This window comes from Panthera leo, chromosome C2, assembly GCF_018350215.1.
Source record: "Panthera leo isolate Ple1 chromosome C2, P.leo_Ple1_pat1.1, whole genome shotgun sequence".
In the NCBI taxonomy this organism is placed as follows: Eukaryota; Metazoa; Chordata; class Mammalia; order Carnivora; family Felidae; genus Panthera; species Panthera leo.
This window is the reverse complement of record NC_056687.1, coordinates 152,228,926-152,248,759: the sequence shown is the minus strand read 5'-3', so window position 1 is coordinate 152,248,759 and position 19,834 is coordinate 152,228,926. Positions and strand designations below refer to the sequence as shown.

General features: G+C 42.4%; 1 protein-coding gene across 2 annotated transcripts in view; it reads left to right on the top strand.

Moving 5' to 3' along the window:
- The window catches only part of DLEC1 (DLEC1 cilia and flagella associated protein), a 90,913-nt gene that overhangs the window by 7,545 nt on the left and 63,534 nt on the right, over positions 1-19,834 (top strand). For both annotated transcript variants that reach the window (XM_042954850.1, XM_042954849.1), the window contains exons 3-4: positions 17,876-17,986; positions 19,536-19,726. In XM_042954850.1, coding sequence (XP_042810784.1) covers positions 17,876-17,986; positions 19,536-19,726 — 302 coding nt within the window. The remainder of the gene's footprint in view (positions 1-17,875; positions 17,987-19,535; positions 19,727-19,834) is intronic.

Here is a 19,834-nt window from a genome sequence, read left to right as displayed (position 1 = left end):
TGGCTTTTATCATGTTGAGGTGGTTTCCTCCTAGTCCTAGTTTTTTTAGTGTTTTTATCATGAAAGTGTGTTGAGTTTGTTTAATGTTATTTCTGTATCAATTGAGATGATCATGTGATTTTTCCCCCTTCATTCCATTAATGTGGTGTATTACACTGATAAGTTTCTTCACATGTTGAACCACCTTGCATCCTAGGAATAGGTCTTACTTGGTCATTGTATATGGTCCATTCACTAAGCTGCTGGATTCCATTTGCTAGTATTTTGCTGAAGACTTTTACACTGAGGTTAAGAAGAGATACTGGTCTGAAGTTTTCTTGTGGTGTCTTTGTCTGGCTTTGGTATCAGGGCAATGCTGGCTTCATTGAATGAGTTAGTAAGTGTTCCCTCCTACTCCATTAAAAAAAAACTTCAGTTTTTTTAAATATTTGTTTTTTTTTAATGTTCAATTCTGTAAATGTTTGGTAGAATTCACCAGTGAAACCATCATGTGCAGGGAGGGCATTTTTTTGTTGGGAGATTAAAAATAAATTTTTTTAATGTTTCTTTATTTTTGAGAGAGAGAGTGACACAGAGTATGAGTGGGAGAGGGGCAGAGAGAGAGGGAAACATGGAATCTGAAGCAGGCTCCAGGCTCTGAGCTGTCAGCACAGAGCCTGACATGAGGCTCAAACTCACGAATAGTGAGATCATGACCTGGGCCGAAGTCAGACGCTTAACCACGTGAGCCACCCAGGTGCCCCTTGTTGGGAGATTTTTGACTGCTGATTTAATCTCCTTACTAGTTATAAGTCAATTCAGATTTTCTATTCCTGAATAGATTTCTTTGGGATTTTGTCCTTGTAAGTTTCCTGTTTCTAGGAATTTGTCCACTTTATCTATGTTATTCAATTTTGGGGGGATAGAATTGTTCCTAGTACTCTTATAATCCTTTTTTCCCCCCTGTGGAATCAGTAGTAACATCCCATTTTCATGTCTGACTTGAGTCAGTTGAGTCTTCTCTTTTTCTTAGTTGATCTAGCTAGAGTTTTGTCAGTCTTGTTGATTTTTCTGAAGAACCAACTTTTAGGTTCAGTTGATTTTCTCTGTTGTTTTTCTGTTCTCTATTTATGCTCTAATCTTTGTTATTTCCTTCATCTAGCTTTGGGTTTAGTTTGTTTTTCTAGTTCCTTAAGTTCTTTAAAAAAATTTTTTTTTTGCTTTCTTAAGTTCTAAAGTTAGGTTGTTGACTTGAGATCTTTCTTATTTTTTCATATTTCCTTGTTTATTTTTAGAGAGAAAGAGCAAGTTGGGGAGAGGGGCAGAAAGAGAGAGAGAGAGAGAGAGAGAGAGAGAGGGAGAATCTTAAGCAGGTTCCATGCTCAGAACGGAGCCCAACACGGGGCTCGATCCACAACTCTGGGATCATGAGCTGCGCCAAAATCAAGAGTGAGACACTTAACCAACTGAGCCACCCAAGCACCCCAGATCTTTCTTTCTTTCTTTTTTTTTTTTTTTAATTGTGCTTATAGCTATAAATTTTCTCCTTAGCACCACTTTCACTGTGTCCTATAAGTTGGGTATGTTGTATTTTCACTTTCATTGTCTGTCTCTAAGTATTTTCTAATTCCATTGTGGTTTCTTCTTTGATCCATTTGTTGTTTACAAATGTGTGGTTTAAGTCCCACAGTTTAGTGAATTTTCCAGTTTCCTTCTGTCCCTGATTTCTAACTTCATCCCATTGTTGTCAGAGAAGATACTCTGTATGATATCTATCTTTTAAAATCTATTGAAATTCAATTTGTGGCTTTACGTGTGGTCTGGGAAAGGTCTAATGTGCACTGGAGAAGAACATGTAAATAAATGGCTGTCGTTGGGGAGCGTACTGTTAGATCTTGTTGGTCTATTGTGTTCTTCACATCCTCTGTTTCCTTACTCATCTTCTGTCTTGTGTTTCTGTCAATTATTGCAAATGGGGTACTGAAGTGTCCAACTAATATTGTAGAATTGTCTATTTCTCCCCTCAATTCTGTCAATTTTTGCTTCATTATTTTGATGGCCTGTATTTAAGTGTGTAAATGTTTGTAGTTGTTATATCTTCTTGTCATACTGAACCTTTTATTAATATATAATGCCTTTATTTGTGTCTTTTTTTTGAATGTTTATTTTTGAGAGAGAGAGAGTGCGGGGGAGAGGCAGAGAGAGAGGGAGAGAGAGAATCCCAAGCAGGCTCCATGCTCAGTGCAGAGATTGACGTGGGGCTCGTTGCGGGGCTTGAACCCACAACCATGAGATGTTGACCTGAGCCAAAATCAAGAGTCAGATGCTTAACCAACTGAGCCACTCAGGCACCCCTGTCCTTCTTTGTGTCTTGTGACCTTTTGATTTAAAGCCTATTTTGTCTGATATTAGAATAGCCACCCCTTAGGTGCTTTTGCATGGAATGCTATACTTTTGTTTACTATTCGCATGGAATATCTTTTTGCATCCTTTCACTTACATTCTATTTGTGTCTTGCATCTAAAGGGAGTGCATTATACTCAGATGATGAAGCGTCCGACTTCGGCTCAGGTCATGATCTCACAGTTCGTGGGTTTGAGCCCTGTGACAGGCTCTCTGCTGACAGCTCACAAACTAGAGCCTGCTTCAGATTGTGTCTCCCTCTCTCTCTGCCCTTCCCCTGCTCGCTCTCTCTCTCTCTGTCTCTCAAAAATAAATAAATGTTAAAAAAATTTTTAAAAATAAAGTGAGTCCATTATAGACAGCATGTAGTTGGATCATGTCTTTTTATTCATTCTTCCAAACTGTCTTTTGATTGGGGAGTTTAATCTATGTACATTTAAAGTAATTACTAATAAGGAGGGATTTCTGTCATTTTGTTATTTTTTTCTATATGCCTTATAGATCTTCTGTCTCTTATTTGCCACATTACTGTTTTCTTTTGTGTTGGGTCTGTGTGAGTGTGTGTGTGTGTGTGTGTGTGTAATGTTTAAATTCCTTTCTAATTTCTTTTGTGTATATTCTACAACTAGTTTCTTTGTGGTTACCATAGGGATTACATTAACAACCTAAAGTTACAACACTCTAATTTGAATTTATACCAGCTTAACTTCAATAACCTACAAAAGTTCTGCTTCTTTACGGTTCTGTCCCCACCCTGTTAGGTTGCTGAAGTCACAAAATTACATCTTTACCCATTGTGTGCCCAGAAACATAAACTAACAGTTCTTTTAAATGCATTCGTTTCTTGGGTTTCCTGGGTGTCTCAGTCCATTGAGCATCTGACTCTTGATTTCAACTCAGGTCATGATCTCATGTTCATTAAATCGAGCCCTGCATTGGGCTCTGTGCTGACAGCAAGGAGCCTGCTTGGGATTCTCTCTCTCCTTCTCTCTCTGCTCCACCCTTCCCCTTGCTTTCGCACACTCTCTCTCTCTCTCAAAATAAATAAACTTTAAAAAATGCATTAGTTTCTTTCAATGATGTAGAAAACAAGACTTCAAGTTATGAACTGAAGCTAATATAATTCCAGCTTTTAGACTAATACTTGTTTTTTTCCCTTTAAATAATAATCTCTTAAATCATGTAGAAACCTTCCATGATTTCCCATGCATTTACCTTTTTTTTTTTTTTGAGATCTTTATTTCTCCATACAGCTTCAGGTTACTCTCTAGTGTCCTTTCATTTCACCTTGCAGGGCTCTGTCAGCATTTCTTGCAGGCAGGTCTCATGGTAACAGACTCCCTCAGCTTTTGTTTATCTGCGAATGTCTTCATTTCTTACTTACTTTTGAGGGACGGTTTTATCAGATACAGGATTTTTAGTTGACAGTTTTCTCCTTTTAGCACCTCGAACACATTGTCCCACTGCCTTCTGGCCTCCAAAATTCTTGGAGATCTGCGGACAACCTTACTGAGGGCCCTTATATGTGCCGAGTGGCTCTCCTGCTCTCTCTTTGTGTCTTTCAAAGCTCGATTAGTGTGTTTTGTTGTGAGTCTCTGAGTTCATCTTACTTACAGTTCACTGAGCTGCTTGGATGTTTACATTCGTGTATTTCCTCCCATTTGGGAAGTTTCCAGCCATTATTTCTTCAGATATTCTCTCTGCCCCTTTCTCTCCCCTCTTCTGGGATTCCCACGTGTGTGTGGGTTGGCTTGATGCTGTCCCGTGGGTCCCCCAGGCTCTGTTCACTTTTCTTCAGTCTTTCCATTCTGTTCCTCAGACGTGATCATTTCCATTGTCCTATTTCAATGTCACTGATTCTTCTACCTGCTCAAACCTGACTTTGAATCTCTTTGATAGTGAAGTTTTCATTTCTAGTTATGGTACTTTTCAGCTTCAACATTTCTTTCTGGTTTCTTTTTCGGTTTTCATTGTCCTTACTGATATTTACATTTTGTTCATATGGCACCTTCTTGACTTTCTCCACATCTTCCTGTCATTCTGTGAGCATCTTAAGACTGTTGTTTTATAGTCTTTGTCTAGTATATCTGTAATCAGGTCTTTTTCAGGGACAGTTTCTGTTGGTCGATTGATTTCCTTTGAATGGGCCACACTCTCTTATTTCTTTGTATGTCTTGTGATGTTTTTCTTTTAAACTAAACTCTACACCCAACTCTACCATGAGATCAAGAGTCATGTGCTCTCTGACTGAGCCACCCAGGTATCCCTCTTGTGATTTGTTGTTGTTGAAAACTGGATATTTGCGGGGCGCCTGGGTGGCTCAGTCGGTTGGGCGGCCGACTTCGGCTCAGGTCACGATCTCGCGGTCTGTGAGTTCGAGCCCCATGTCGGGCTCTGTGCTGACAGCTCAGAGCCTGGAGCCTGTTTCGGATTCTGTGTCTCCCTCTCTCTGACCCTCCCCCATTCATGCTCTGTCTCTCTCTATCTCAAAAATAAATAAATGTTTAAAAAAATTAAAAAAAAAAGAAAACTGGATATTTGAATCTAATAATGTGCTAACTGTAGAAATCAGACTCTCCTCCTTCTCTAGAACTTGTCATTTTTGTTTATTGTTCTTGCTTTTTAAAAAATTGTTGTAGGCTGTCTGTGCCAAGGGTCAGCCTGAGATATAAACCTAAGGTCTTCTCAGGTCTTTTCTCAGCCTTTCCCCGGACATGTGCAGTCAAGTTCTAATTTTGTCCACATCTGCAATTGTTTTTGAATGTCCTAGTCTTTTTTAATTAAAAACATTTTTAAATGTTTATTAACTTTTAAATGTTTATTAAAGTTAAATAAACTTTAAATGTTTATTAACTTTCCCCCACAGAATGCAAGTGGGGGAGGGTCAGAGAAAGAGGGAGACACAGAATCTGAAGCAGGCTCCAGGCTCTGACCAGTGAGCACAGAGCCTGACCCAGGGCTCAAACTCATGAACCGCGAGATCATGACCTGAGCCGAAGTGGGCCACTTAACCAACTAAGCCACCCAGGTGCCCCTTGAATGTCCTAGTCCTTAATATCTGGTTCCCAAAAGAGGAAAAAGGAAGATGAATGGGAGGAAAAAGGCACCAGCCCTTTAAATTGCCTAGAAGTCACTTCTGTAGGAGGAGGGGCTTGCAGCTGTGGAGGAGGGCCCTCAGCAATGGCCGCTGGCCTCTTTGTAGGCACCTCTGTGGTCAGAAGCAGTAATGTGAAATCAGAGCACAGATACCTGGTATTTGGAAGATGGAGCCCTCTTTGCTCACCCAGGCTCCCGCAAACTGTGCGAGTTGCACCAGGAATGCACGCACAGATGTTTGCCATGGGGGTGGGATGGTGGCTGGGTAGCTGCCACTCTGCTGAGTTGAAGTTAGCCGCCATTTACCTCCAAGTCTTCCCCAGAAGTTCCAAGTCTTCTGTAGACTCCAGCGTTCCAGAACAGTTACTTTAGGCTGCTTCTGCCAGTGCAGCTCTTGTCTAAGCGCGGAGATGGCTTCTGGCCGTCTCAGAATCCTCTCCTGATGTTCTTGGCTGGCCTTTCATTCTGTGGCTCTCATGTCTCCTTGTGGCCGGATTCAGACTCCCTCTTGGCAACACCAACAGTAGGCGTGCGGTGCTCTTCTCACTGCAGCCGTCAGAAGGCACAGGTGATGGTAACCTGGACCACCTGGTCAAGCTGGCGTCTGTTGTGGTTTTCCACATTAAATTCTCCAAATTAAACTACAGCTGATGAGTATTCGTGGAGAGGTACGGTCAGATTTCACCGATTCTCCTTCCTCCTCAAAGCTCCATCACCACACCCGCCAGCATTCACTGAGAACCTTTTTCTCAGACAGCCACCTCGATGGCAACACTCTCTCTGATCAATTTCTTTGTTAAAGAAATTGGGTTGTTTTCCTGTAGACTTGTCCGTAGTCTTGATTTTGCTGATTTCAATATTGTGGTGTCATTTAACCTGGTCTCCTGGTTCCTGTATTTCCTGCAATTGAGTGAGTAGTTCTAGAGACTTCATGAGGCCTAGGTTCGATTATTTTGTGGGTGAAAGGGCAAGACTACTTCATAGGTCTTGCTGTGTGCTGCCTTCGGGAGGCACTTGATTTCTGATGTCTCTCTCTTCATGATGCTGGCAACCTTTGCCTGGATCCATTATCTCATTAGGGGCTGTAAATTATAATGACACACTAATGGTATGGGGTACTTCTACTCCATGGGGAAGCTTTTCAGCAACTACTATGGTTATCATTGATGGGCAGGATTAATTCTTTCCGGTTTTTAAAATAACGAGTTGGTTCCCCGAGCATTTCCAAAAGTGACTAATGAGGTGTGTTGGTTGATTTTTAGTATCATTATGAACTTGTGGATTTCATAACTACAGTTGTATTTATTATCTTTATTAATGCTCACATTGTCCCATCTTGGGCCTATTGGAGCTTTTTCAAGTTCCCTCCTAACTCTTTTGATACAATAGCAGTTGTCTTTGATAACTTCCTTATTTTCTAGAATGGTTAGATGTTCCAGGCTTTATCTTCTTGCCCCGGACCTGCAATCAGCCATTTCTCCAAGGAGGCCTGGTTCCCTTTATTGTCCCCAAAGACTTTGATCTATCCTCCTGCATCCCTGAAAATCATGACTTTCTGGTGCAATAAGAAGAAGGGACTGTGCTTTTAGGGTTGGGAGACTGCATATCTGTGGCCCAGAGGGAGGGAGAGGTGGAAGAGAGTGGCTTAGAAAGGCATTAGACTTACGGGGTCTTCCTAGGGACCAGATGCTGTGTAAGATGCGTTGCCTAGGTTATCCCGCTGAATCCTTCCAACAACCCTGCGAAGTAGGTTTCCTCTCCAGTTTATAGCTACAGGAACTAAACTGAGAGAAAGGGTCAAATAACTTCCCTAAATTCCCACAACTCAGAAGTACTGGGGCCCACATTTGAACTTGAGTGAGTCTGCTGTCAGAGCTCAGCTTCTATCAGGAGGAGGAGGAAGGATTGGTGACCAGAGCAGGCCTGGTGTCCCACAGGTGTAGATGCCTTCCCTCAAGGCGTGGCCCTGGGTATGAGGCCCTAACCTTGGTCAGGCCTGCCACCTCTGAGGCCCAGCCCAGTGGAGAGTGAACACTCGGTGCACATTCTGTATCTCGTCCTGTGCCCCCCACCCCATGGCAGAGTTGTGTAGCTGCCAGCACCCCTCCCTCCACCGTGGACTTGGCAGAGATTATTGGTAGCAGATTCTCAGGAGGTATTATCTGTTGCCTGATGTCCCCTGAGCCCCAGAAGTCCGATGCTCTTCCTGTCTTGGTGGGATTCTTCTGGCTAGAGATCAAGGGGGATGAAATGTTTGGTTGTTTTTAAGTGAAAGTGAAATAAAACATTGAGAACTGAGCACCCTCAGTCAGGGGAGTTTTTCAATGACCTTCATTTTATTTTTTACCCAAGATAATATAGTTATAATCAGACATTATCTGCTCTGGTTTCTCAGCCTTCCGCTGGTAACGTGTCTCTTTTTTTATTTCAAAAGTAGCAGAAGTAAAGATCTTAATCCAGTTCCATGGACATCCCTCTGGTTCCTGCTTCTGGGTGGCAGGTGGGGGGAATGGAGGAACATGAGGTGACCCAGGAACTTTTTTTTGTTTTAGAGAGTGTGTGAGTTGGGGAGAGAGGGGCAGAGGCGGGGGGCAGGGGGGAGAGAGAGAGAGAGAGACAGAGAGAGAGAGAGAGAGAGAGAGAGGGAGGGAGAGGAAATCATAAGCAGGTGCAGGCTCCACGCTCAATGCAGAGCCTGACTTGGGGCTCAGTCCCATGACCCTGGAATCATGACCTGAGCTGAAATTAAGACACGCTCAACCAGCTAAGCCACCCAGGTGCCCCAAACCTTTTTTTATAACTTCGGTGATTGATGATGATGACATTCCCCTGAAACCTTTCTTTTTTAGGCACAGAGGCAGCCTTTCTCTATTTGCTAAATGTCACAAGGTGAAAAACATGTAAATTCTCTAGTCGGGGAGGGGAGGCGGGGAGAGGATCAGAACATCTTGTGCTTTCATTCCCTTCCCTTGCTGGTAAATTGCCCACATTATCTCTCAGGGAATGGAACAGAGCCATGCTCAAGAGTATAGGGTCGGTGTAGGCAGCCCACTCTTCCCAGGTGGTGGAGGATGGTCACGAGGCCAGTGCAGGGTTTTCCAAGGCTCACCTGGTACATAATCCAGGCCAGACATGGAGAGAGACTTTCCAAAGATCTGACAAATGAACTGCCCCCTGCTTCTGCAGACATAACACCTAACTGCCCACAGCCTGGGGGAGGACCGTGGAGAGAATGGTATCAGAAGAGAAGAGGATACGTCTCCATCCCACACACCCCCTGCCCTTTGTATGGAAGTTTTATCTTTTAATATTTCAAATAGGCCAATACCAAAGTCGTTGGGAACTGGGATGGAACAGAACTTGGCATTCCCGCCACCCTCTGCTGAGGTCTCTATTGCACAGGAGAGGCCAAGGGACCACGTTTCCCAGAATGCACCTTTCCCCGAGGTTTCCAGGTTAGGTCGCTCATGAGAGATTTGGGCGAATTTTGGAAGGGGAGGTCACTGTTCTCCAGAAGCAGTAGCAGGCAGATAACTGAGCAGCTGTGAATTTCACAGCAGCTTCCAGATAACTTCTTGAGAACTCCCTACCTCAGTGCTGCTGGCCGAAGTTGGTAGCAATAGCTTCCCTGACATTCTGTCTCCCTTTCCATCATCCCCTACATTTAGCCCTTTATATATGATCTACAGAGAGTGATTTCTGTTTTCGTCATTGAACCCTGATTATAACAGTAAGCAAAATCTTGAAACTCCTAAATTAACAAATATCATGGGAGAAACGCATATTTTTCACTTGTCTCACCTATATCCTGGGTTATAGGGAAACTCCAAAGGGCAAGGCCAGTTACAGGCACCATGTTGGTTAATGCAGCAAACAACAAACTTTGAAGACTTCTGAGTCTTCCATTCATCTTACTTATTCCTTATTTTTTAATCAATCTCTTCATATACATGATTTTAAAAACTCAAATGGTTTAGAGAAGCTTCGGATGAAATATAAAAAGCCGTCCCCCATGCATGACATTATAAATTTGTCCAAACCCTTAGATATACACCACCAAGAGTGAATTGTAATGTAAACCAGGGACTTTATGTGAAAATGATGTGTCAGTGTGGGATCGTCAATTGTAACACACATACCCCTCTAGTGTGGGGACGTTAATAATGCAGGAGGCTGTGCGTGTGTGGGGGCAGGGAGTACATGGGACATCTTTGTTCTCAATTTTGCTAAGAACCTAAAAATGCTCTAAAAAAAAAAAAATCCTCCGTGCCACTTCTCCCAACCTCAGTCCACTTGCCAAAGGTGGCCATTTTCAGCTTTGATTCTTCTTGATACATCTAAATAACGTGTCTCTACCACTCTTCCTTGGATCATCAACCATGGATATTTTTAAAAATTTAATTAATTAATTAATTTGTAAATTTACATCCAAGTTAGCGTATAGTGCAATCATGATTTCAGGAGTAGATTCCAGTGATTCATCCCTATGTATAACACCTAGTGCTCATCCCAACAAGTGTCTTCCTTAGTGCCCCTTGCCTATTCAGCCCATCCCCCCCACCCACAACCCCTCCAGCAACCCTCAGTTTGTTCTCTGTATTTATGAGTCTCTTATGTTTTGTTCCCCTTCTTGTTTTTATATTATTTTTGCTTCCCTTTCCTTATGTTCATCTGTTTTGTATCTTAAATTCCACACATGAGTGAAATCATATGGTATTTGTCCTTCTCTGACTGATTTGATTTGGTTAGCATTATTCTCTCTAGCTCCATCCACGTCATTGCAAAAGGCAAGATTTTATTCTTTTTGATAGCTGAGTAATACTCCATTGTGTGTGTGTGTGCACGCATGCACACACACACCACATCTTCTTTATCCACTCATCCGTCGACGGACATTTGGGCTCTTTCCATACTTTGGCTATTGTCGATAGTGCTGCTATAAACATTGGGGTACAAGTGCCCCTTCGAAACAGCACACCTGTATCCTTTGGATAAATACCTAGTACTGCAATTGCTGCGTCATAGGGTAGTTCTATTTATAACTTTTTTGACGAACCTAAATACTGTTTTCCAGAGTGGCTGCACCTGTTTGCATTCCCACCAGCAGTGCAAAAGAGATCCTCTTTCTCCACATCCTCACGAACATCTGTTGTTGCCTGAGTTGTTAATGTTAGCCATTCTGACTGCTGTGAGGTGGTATCTCATTGTGGTTTTGGTTTCTATTTCCCAGATGATGAATGATGTTGAGCATTTTTTCATGTGTCTGTTGGCCATCTGGATGTCTTCTCCGGAGAAGTGTCTATTCATGTCTTTTGCCCATTTCTTCACTGGATTATTTGTTTATTGGGTGTTGAGTTTGATAAGTTCTTTACAGATTTTGGATACTAACCCTTTATCTGATATGTCATTTGCAAATATCTTCTCCCATTCTATAGGTTGCTTTTTAGTTTTGCTGATTGTTTCCTTCGCTGTGCAGAAGCTTTTTATCTTGATGAGATACCAATAGATCACTTTTGCTTTTGCTTCCCATGCCTCCAGAGACGCGTTGAGAAAGAAGTTGCTGCGGCCGAGGTCAAAGAGGTTTTTGCCTGCTTTTCCCTCTAGGATTTTGATGACTTCCTGTCTTACGTTTAGGTCTTTCATCCATATTGAGTTTATTTTGGGGTATGGTATAAGAAAGGGGTCCAGGTTCATTCTAATGCATTTGCTGTACGGTTTTCCCAGCACCATTTGGATGTTCTTTCCTGCTTTGTCAAAGGTTAGTTGGCCATACATTTGTGGGTCCATTTCTGGGTTCTGTATTCTGTTCCATTGACCCGAGTGTCTGTTTTTGTGCCAGCACCATACTGTCTTGATGATTACAGCTTTGTAATACAGCTTGAAAACCGGGATTGCGATGCCTCCAGCTTCACTTTTCTTTTTCGGGATTGCTTTGGCTCAGTTCGGGGTCTTTTCTGGTTCCATACAAATTTTAGGATTGTTTGTTCTAGCTCTGTGAAGAATGCTGGTGTTACTTTGATCGGGATTGCGTTGAATATGTAGATTGCTTTGGGTAGTGTCTACATTTTAACAATATTTGTTCTTCCAATCCATGAGTATGGAATATTTTTCCGTGTGTGTGCGTGTGTGTGTGTGTGTGTGTGTGTGTGTCTTCTTCAATTTCTTTCACAAGCTTTCTATAGTTTTCAGTGTATAGATTTTTCACCTCTTTGACTAGGTTTATTCCTAGATATTTTATGTTTTTTGGTGCGATTGTAAATGGGATTGATTCCTTGATTTCTCTTTCTATTGCTTTATAATTGTATAGAAATGCAACCGATTTCTGTGCATTGATTCTATATCCTGCGACTTTGCTGACCTCATGCATCAGTTCTAGCAGTTTTTTTGTGGAATCTTTTGGGTTTTCCATATAGAGTATCATATATGCAAAGAGTGAAAGTTTGACTTCCTCCTTGCCCATTTGGGTGCCTTTTATTCCTTTGTGTTTTCTGATTGCTGAAGCTAGGACTTCAGTACTATGTTGAATAATGGTGGCGAGGGTGGACATCCCTGTCACGTTCCTGAACTTAGGGTGAAGTTCTCAGTTTTTCCTCATTGAGGATGAGATTAGCAGTGGGTCTTTCAAGATCTTGAAGTATGATCCTTCTATCCTTACTTTCTTGAGGGTTTTTTATCAAGAACGGTGCTGTATTTTGTCAAATGCTTTCTCTGCATCTGTTGAGAGGATCATGTGGTTCTTGTCCTTCCTTTTATTGATGTGAAGAATCACACTGATTAATGTGTGGATATTGAACCAGCCCTGCATCCCAGATATAAATCCCACTTGGTCATGGTGAATAATTCTTTTAATGTATTGTTGGATTCGGTTGGCTAGTATCCTATTGAGGATTTTTACATCCATGTTCATCAGGGAAACTGGTCTTTAGTTCTCCTTTTTAGTGGGGTTTTTGTCTGGTTTTGGAGTCAAGGTAATGCTGGCTTCATACAATGAGTTTGGAAGTTTTCCTTCCATTTCTATTTTTCGGAACAGCTTCATAAGAATAGGTGTTAACTGTTCTTTAAATGTTTGGTAGAATTCCCCTGGAAAGCCATCTGGCCCTGGACCCTTGTTTTGTTGTTGTTGTTGTTGTTGTTGTTGTTGTTGTTGTTTTGGAGATTTTTTATTACTAATTTGATTTCTTTACTGGTTATAGGTCATTCAAATTTTCTATTTCTCTTTGTTTCAGTTTTGGTAGTTTATATGTTTCTAGGCATTTGTCCATTTTTTCCAGATTGCCCAATTTATTGGCGTATAATTGCTCATAATATTCTCTTATTATTGTTTGTATCTCTGCAGTGTTGGTTGTGATCTCTCCTCTTTCATTCATGATTTTATCTATTTGGGTCCTTTCCTTTTTCTTTTTGATCAAATTGGCTAGCGGTTTATCAATTTTGTTAATTCTTTCAAAGAACCAGCTCCTGGTTTCATTGATCTGTTCTACTGTTTTGTTTATTTGTTTGTTTGTTTTTTGGATTCAATAGCATTGATTTCTGCTCTAATCTTTATTATTTCCCCCGTTTTGCTGGTTTGGGGTTTTATTTGCTGTTCTTTTTCCATCACTTTAAGGTGTAAGGTTAGGTTGTGTATCTGAGATCTTTCTTCCTTCTTTAGGAAGGCCTGTATTGCTATATACTTCCCTCTTACGACCACTTTTGCTGCATCACAGTGTTTTGGGGCTGTAGTGTTATCATTTTCATTGGCTTCCATGTACTTTTTAATTTCCTCTTTAACTTCTTGGTTGGCCCATTCATTCGTTAGTAGGATGTCCTTTAGTCACCAAGTGTTTGTTGTCTTAACAAATTTTTTCTTGTGGTTGATTTTGAGTTTCATAGCTTTGTGGTCTGAAAATATGCACAGTATAATCTTGTTCTTTTTGTACTTGTTGAGGACTGATTTATGTTCCAAGTATGTGATCTATTCTGGAGAATGTTCCATGTGCACTCGAGAAGAATGTGTATTCTTCTTTAGAATCAAATGTTCTGACTATATCTATTAAGTCCATCCAGTCCAGTGTGTCATTCAAAGCCATTGTTTCCTCGTTGATTTCCTGTTTAGATGATCTGTCCATTGCTGTAAGTGGGGATGTTGAAGTCCCCTACTGTTATGGTATTATTATCAATGGGTTTCTGTATGTTTGTGATTAATTGACATATATTTGGGTGCTCTCATGTTGGAGCATAAATGTTTATAATGTTAGATTATAACATGTTAGATCTTCTTGGTGGATAGACCCCTTAGTTATAATATAATGCCCTTCTTCATCTCTTGTTACAGTCTTTATTTTAAAATCTAGACTGTCTGACATAAGTATAGCTCCTCTGGCTTTCTTTTGGCAATGATTAGCATTATAGATGGTTCTCCATCCCCTTACTTTCAACCTGAAGGTGACTTTAGGTCTAAAATGGGTCTCGGGGTGCCTGGGTGGCTCAGTTGGTTAAGCGTCCGACTTCGACTCAGGTCATGATCTCACAGTCCGTGAGTTTGAGCCCCGCGTCGCGCTCTGTGCTGACAGCTCAGAGCCTGGAGCCTGCTTCAGATTCTGTGTCTCCCTCTCTCTCTGACCCTCCCCCATTCATGCTCTGTCTCTCTCTGTCTCAAAAATAAATAAACATTAAAAAAAATTTTTAGGTCTAGAATGGGTCTCTTGTAAACAGCATATAGATGCGTCTTGTTTTCTTATCCCCTCTGTTACCCTATGTCTTTTGATTAGAGCATTTAGTCCATTGACATTTAGAGTGAATACTGAAAGATATGAATTTATTGCCATTATGTTGCCTGTAGAGTTGGAATTTCTGGTTCTGTTCTCTGGTCCTTTCTAGTCTTTGTTGGTTTTGGTCTTTTTGTTTTTGTTTTTTTCCATCTTTTCTCCCCTCAGAGAGTCCCCCCCCTAAAGTTTCTCACAGGGCTGATTTAGTGGTCATGAACTCCTTTAGTTTTTGTCTGGGAAACTTTTTATCTATCCTTCTATTTTGAATGACAGCCTTGCTGGATAAAGAATTCTTGGCTGCATATTCTTCCAATTTTCCACATTGAATATATCCTGCCACTCCTTTCTGGCCTGCCATGTTTCTGTGCGTAGGTCTGCTGCAAACCTGATCTGTCTTTCCTTGTAGACTAAGGACTTTTTTTCCCTTGCTGCTTTCATGATTCTTTCCTTGTCTGTGTATTTAATGAATTTGACTATGATGCCTTGTTGATGGTTGGTTTTTGTTGAATCTAATTGGATGTCTCTGTGCTTCCTGGATTTTGATGTCTGTGTCATTCCCCAGGTTAGGAAAGTTTTCCACTGTGATTTGCTCACATAAAACTTCTACCCGTTTTTCTCTCTCTTCATCTTCTGGGACCCCTATGATTCAGATTTTATTCCTTTTTAATGAGTCACTGAGTTCTCTAATTCTTATATCATGCTCTTTTGCCTCAGTTTCCCTCTTTTTTTCTGCTTCATTATTCTCCAAAAGTTTATACTCTATATCGCTGATTCACTGCTCTGCTTCGTCAATCCTTGCTGTCATGGCAGCCATTTGAGATTGCGTCTCAGTTATAACATTTTTAAATTTCCTCCTGACTAGATTTTACTTCTTTTATCTCCACAGAAAGGGATTCTATGCTTTTTTCAGCCCCAGCTAGTATTCTTATTATCATGATTCTAAATTCTGGTTCAGACATCTTGCTTGTATCTCTGTTGATTAAGCTGTCATATCTTCCTGTTCTTACTTTTGGAGTGAATTCCTTCATTTCATTATTTTGAGGGAGAAAAAGAATTAATAAAATAAAATAAATAAACAAATTAAGAAATTAAAAGCAACACAAAAAATTAAATGAAGGATGCTAGATCCTAGGTGTATTTTGGTTTGGTTGTTGAAAGACTCTTGATAGAATAGACAAAAAAGGGAAAGAAAAGAAGAGAAAAAAAAGGAAAAAAGAAATCGTTTGAAAATTTAAAAAAATGAATACAATTAAGGGCGCCTGGGTGGCTCAGTCGGTTGAGCATCCGACTTCAGCTCAGGTCATGATCTCACAGTTCATGGGTTTGAGCCCTGTGTTGGGCTCTGTGCTGACAGCTTTGGAACCTGCTTTGGACTCTGTATCTCCCTCTCTCTGCCCCCCTCCCCCCTCCCCCCCGCTCATGCTCTGTCTCTCTCTCCCAAAAATAAATAAAAACATTTTTAAAAATGAATACAATAAACTAGAATAAAATGAAATGATGAAAGTAAAAATAGAATTAGGAAAATTTACAAAGAAGTAAAAAATATAGTAGAGAAAAATTAAGAAAAATATTTTTTATGAAAATGGTAAATAAAAATAATTTTTTTCCTCTTTCTGTATTGAAGAATAAGAAAAGGAAAAAATTTGAAATGCTGGGCCAGCAAACAGAATGAAATATGATTGAAATTACGTCCAGTTTCCCCTAGAAATCAAAGTATGAAGCACTTTCTAGGCCATAAACTAGCAGGCAGAGAGATTTGTGGTGATCCTCTAGAGCACAGTTGGCCCAGTTGGGTGGGGCTTGGTGTAGTAGTTCCATTCTCCATAGATGGTGCTGCTTAGTTTACTGGGGTGGATCGTTGTTTCACGTATACGTGTGTACGCGCATGCACGGGAGGGGTCAAATGGCGTCACCCACCTACCCAGTCTCTAGTATCAGAACTCTGTACCCTCCCCAGCTGGCCATCAAGCACTCCTCCATTGTCTCAGGCTTCTGTCCATTCCCCACTTCTACACTGTCCGCGACCAAGCCATCGTCCTGCTAGGTGGCACCTCCCTCCTGAGTTTTATCTCAGATGGGGCTGAGATAAAACTCACTTCTGAGGGTCCTGCAGTTTTGACCCACTCAGACCTTCTGGGGATGAGTCTCCGTGAGCTAGCCCACCCCCCAGAATGTTCGTTCACATGACCGCACTGCTGCAGATGCCCAGAGACTGTGGCTGGGTACTAGCCTGCCCCAGAGAAAGTTCACAGGATCATATAGCAGCAGTGTTTCGGGGATTATGGGAAATCACAACACACATCTGGCACCAGGCTTCACCCTTAACATCCTTGTTCCAACACCAACAAACGTGGCTGTTCTCCAGGGTCCACTGGAAGCTTTGCCTGTGGGGAGGCCACACAGCCTCTACCAAATGTCCTCTTAGCAGGGGAACCGCCTCTGCCTGTGTTGCCCAAAGACCCCTCGAACCCTGCTATCTACTCCTGGGAATTTGCCCTTCCCACCAGAGCTCTGCCAGGTATCAAGCTGCAGAGTCACAGACTCTGTGCTCCCCTGTTTATAGAGTCTTAATGGTATTTAAACCCTCTCCTCTCTCCCTTTCGTGTTCAGTCCCTTATAGGTGTTGCCACTCTTTCTCTTTCTCTCCAGCTATTTTCAGGAGGAGTGCTTTTCCTGTACTCTCCCACCCCCCGTCTCTGTCCTCTCCTCACAAGCAAAAACAGCTCCCTGCCCTCCAAAGTTCTCTCTCCCCAAGTTCCCCTCTCCACGCCATATACCTGCTGAGTTCTGTGGTTCATGTTGTGCAGATTGTTGTGTGAATCTTCAGATCAGTTTTCTAAGTGTGTAAGATGGTTTGGTGTTGATCTAGCTGCATTTCAGGGATGAGAGAGGCAAAACAACAATAACAACAACAACAACAACAACAACAACAACCACCACCATGGATATTAATGCTTGACTTCCCACTTCATTAAATGAGATTTTACTCTTTTGTCTGTCAGTAGACCTGTTGGGGGTTGGCTGATCTAGCCACTCTTGGCCGGCTAGACCAGCTTTAAGCTGTGGGCCCAGCTGAACTTGGCTCTTTGCTACAAGTTGGGCTCAAGTCTGCTTAACATGGATTCATGCTGGAGTCCAAGGTAAAGGGGCAGGAGCTCTTCTCAGGGGCAGGGAAGCTCTTCTCATGATGGCAAAGTCTCAAGAGAGTAGGCTCAGCTGTGCAAACCCCTACCAACATTGGCCAAAGTACATAGCACAGCCAAAGTCAAGGGTGAAGAAGTGTACTCTGTCTCTACTTGTAGGGACTGCAAAGTCATATGGCAAAGGGTGTGGATATAGAGAAGGGTGAGGGGTTGGGGCCATTTATTTGATCTACCATACTTTTCTTAATTACATTTTGTTAACAGACCTCTCCGTGAGTCACACAGTACGTTAGCTCAAATGATACCACAACACAGCCTTGTCTGATGGTTGCCTTCTTTTAAGTGGCTGGTAATCATTTGACGATTAGTTTCTTTAATCTCAAGATTGCACAGGGTTCTGAGAAAGAATTTTGTGAGCTGGTTTAGGTTTGGAGGATGAAAAACTTGGGGTTCAGGTTCTTTAATGTAATGCTTGAAACACCTTTGTCCTTATTCCCTTCTATGTAGTGAAGTCTATCTTCAGATGGTGTGTGGACAGTGTGTTGCTACAGAAGCATCATTTGATCTGCCCGGATGATTACTACAGTGACACCGTACCGTTTTGCTCTGCACCTAAAGGTAATGCTTCTGTACTCTGTTCGAGCCTTTGGTATCATTCCAGGGGTGTTCTGTAGCAGGACTGCACGGGCCACCTTAGCCACCATTTCCCCACGGATTTTTTTCCCTTTCGTTTAATTTGATAATGACTCTTGGGAGGGTCAGTTCTAAGCATTCCACTTCCTCTCTAACTCCCTAACACCTGCAAGACCAAAGTCTCAACTCCTCAGGGTGGAATATGCATTCTTCTTAGCTGCTCAACACCGAGAGATATGAAAATGTTTAGAAAAGTAGCTGGGGGCACCTGGGTGGCTCAGTTGGTTAAACATCTGACTCTTGATTTCGGCTCAGGTCATAGTCTCGTGGTTCGTGAGTTCGAGCCCTGCGTCAGACTGTGCACTGACAGCATGGAGCCTGCTTGGGATTCTCTCTCTCCCCACCCCCCCCCCCCCGCCTCTGCCTTTCCCCTGCTCACACTCACTCCCCCTCTCTCAAAAAAGAAAAGAAAAGTGGTTGAATGAACCAAGAGAGGGAGGGTCTGAAAACCTAGATAAGTAAGGGGGCAAATTCCTGACGGAGTCACAACATGGACCGTGGGGTTTTTCCATACCCCATGTAGGAAAATAACTTTTTTTTTCCTTTAATGAGTCTGGTGGGAAGACTGAGTAGGGAGCCAGAGAACGATGTGTATGTGATGTTGAGGTTGCCTGTAACGTGGGAGGCAAGATCTTTTGAGAGTGAGTGGGGTGGGAGCTTGGTTGTGGGTTTAAGCAGGGAGGTGGACTTTTGGGAGAGTCAGCGTATGGACAGGGGGAAGTTGCTCTGTGGGTTCCGTGGCCACATATCAGGATGGCCCAGTGGTGCCAGGCTTGGAAGCTGAGCTCGCCAGCCACCCAGCCTGAGGCTTTGGAGCCAAGAAGGTATTTGGGGTGGGAAGGTTGTGATCCAGAGAATCAAGGGTGCTGATGAGAACAGAGTTCCATTGACGACCTGAGCTGCACAGAGAAGGCAGACCAGAGAGAGGTAGCAGAATTAAGTGTCACGTGATACCAAGCCACTTAATATTGTGAAGGTAGTTGGAAATTCGGTGTTCCGCAGATGAATAAGGATAGAGTTAACATGTGTTGAGGATATACCAGGTATTGTACTGCTGCCAGTTTCATCGCATTCTTGCTAGCGATGAGCGTTCTCCTTTAACCTTTTGGGGATGAACTTACACGTATACAAAACTAATACAAACTTTGATTTCTCCTGTGAACTGTTTGCAAAGCAAGTTCACACACAGGGTACGTGTACATGCGTTAGAGGCGGACAGGCAGGCAGCGACCTACTCCTGTTCTTTGACCATGTTTGACAATCAAACAAGTACTGTAACACTCTCTTCCTAAGTCTCGAGTACGTAGAATAAGTCCCAGGGATAATTTATATGCTGAAGAGCAATTATATGTAGTATAGTAAGTGTGAAAGTTGAGGAAGAAGTCTCAAAGTGGCTTTGGTGGTTTTGTTTAGGCATCTTAGAAATGTCCACTTCATCTGTGGGAGCTTTCAGTTTGGTCCTTTGGTGCCGCAGGCGTCTCTGTCCCTGGGCGTTCAAAACTCACATTCAGTTGTGAGAAGCGTTCTGTCCCAAAGAAGCACCTGACCAAGAAGCTTGAAGATCCCTGCGGGAAGATGCTCGCCAAGTCTGACGAGGAGCTGGACTACACTGTAGACAGCCCGACATGGGACCCACCTTTAGAGGCCGAGCGCAACACCGTCCAGGTTGGCGTGGAAGCCTGGGCGCGGTGGGGCGTGGGGGCAGCGGGCACAGGGAGGTTGTGGGGGTTGGGGAAGGAGATCCAGGTGACCCAGGATGTTGCGGATCCACAG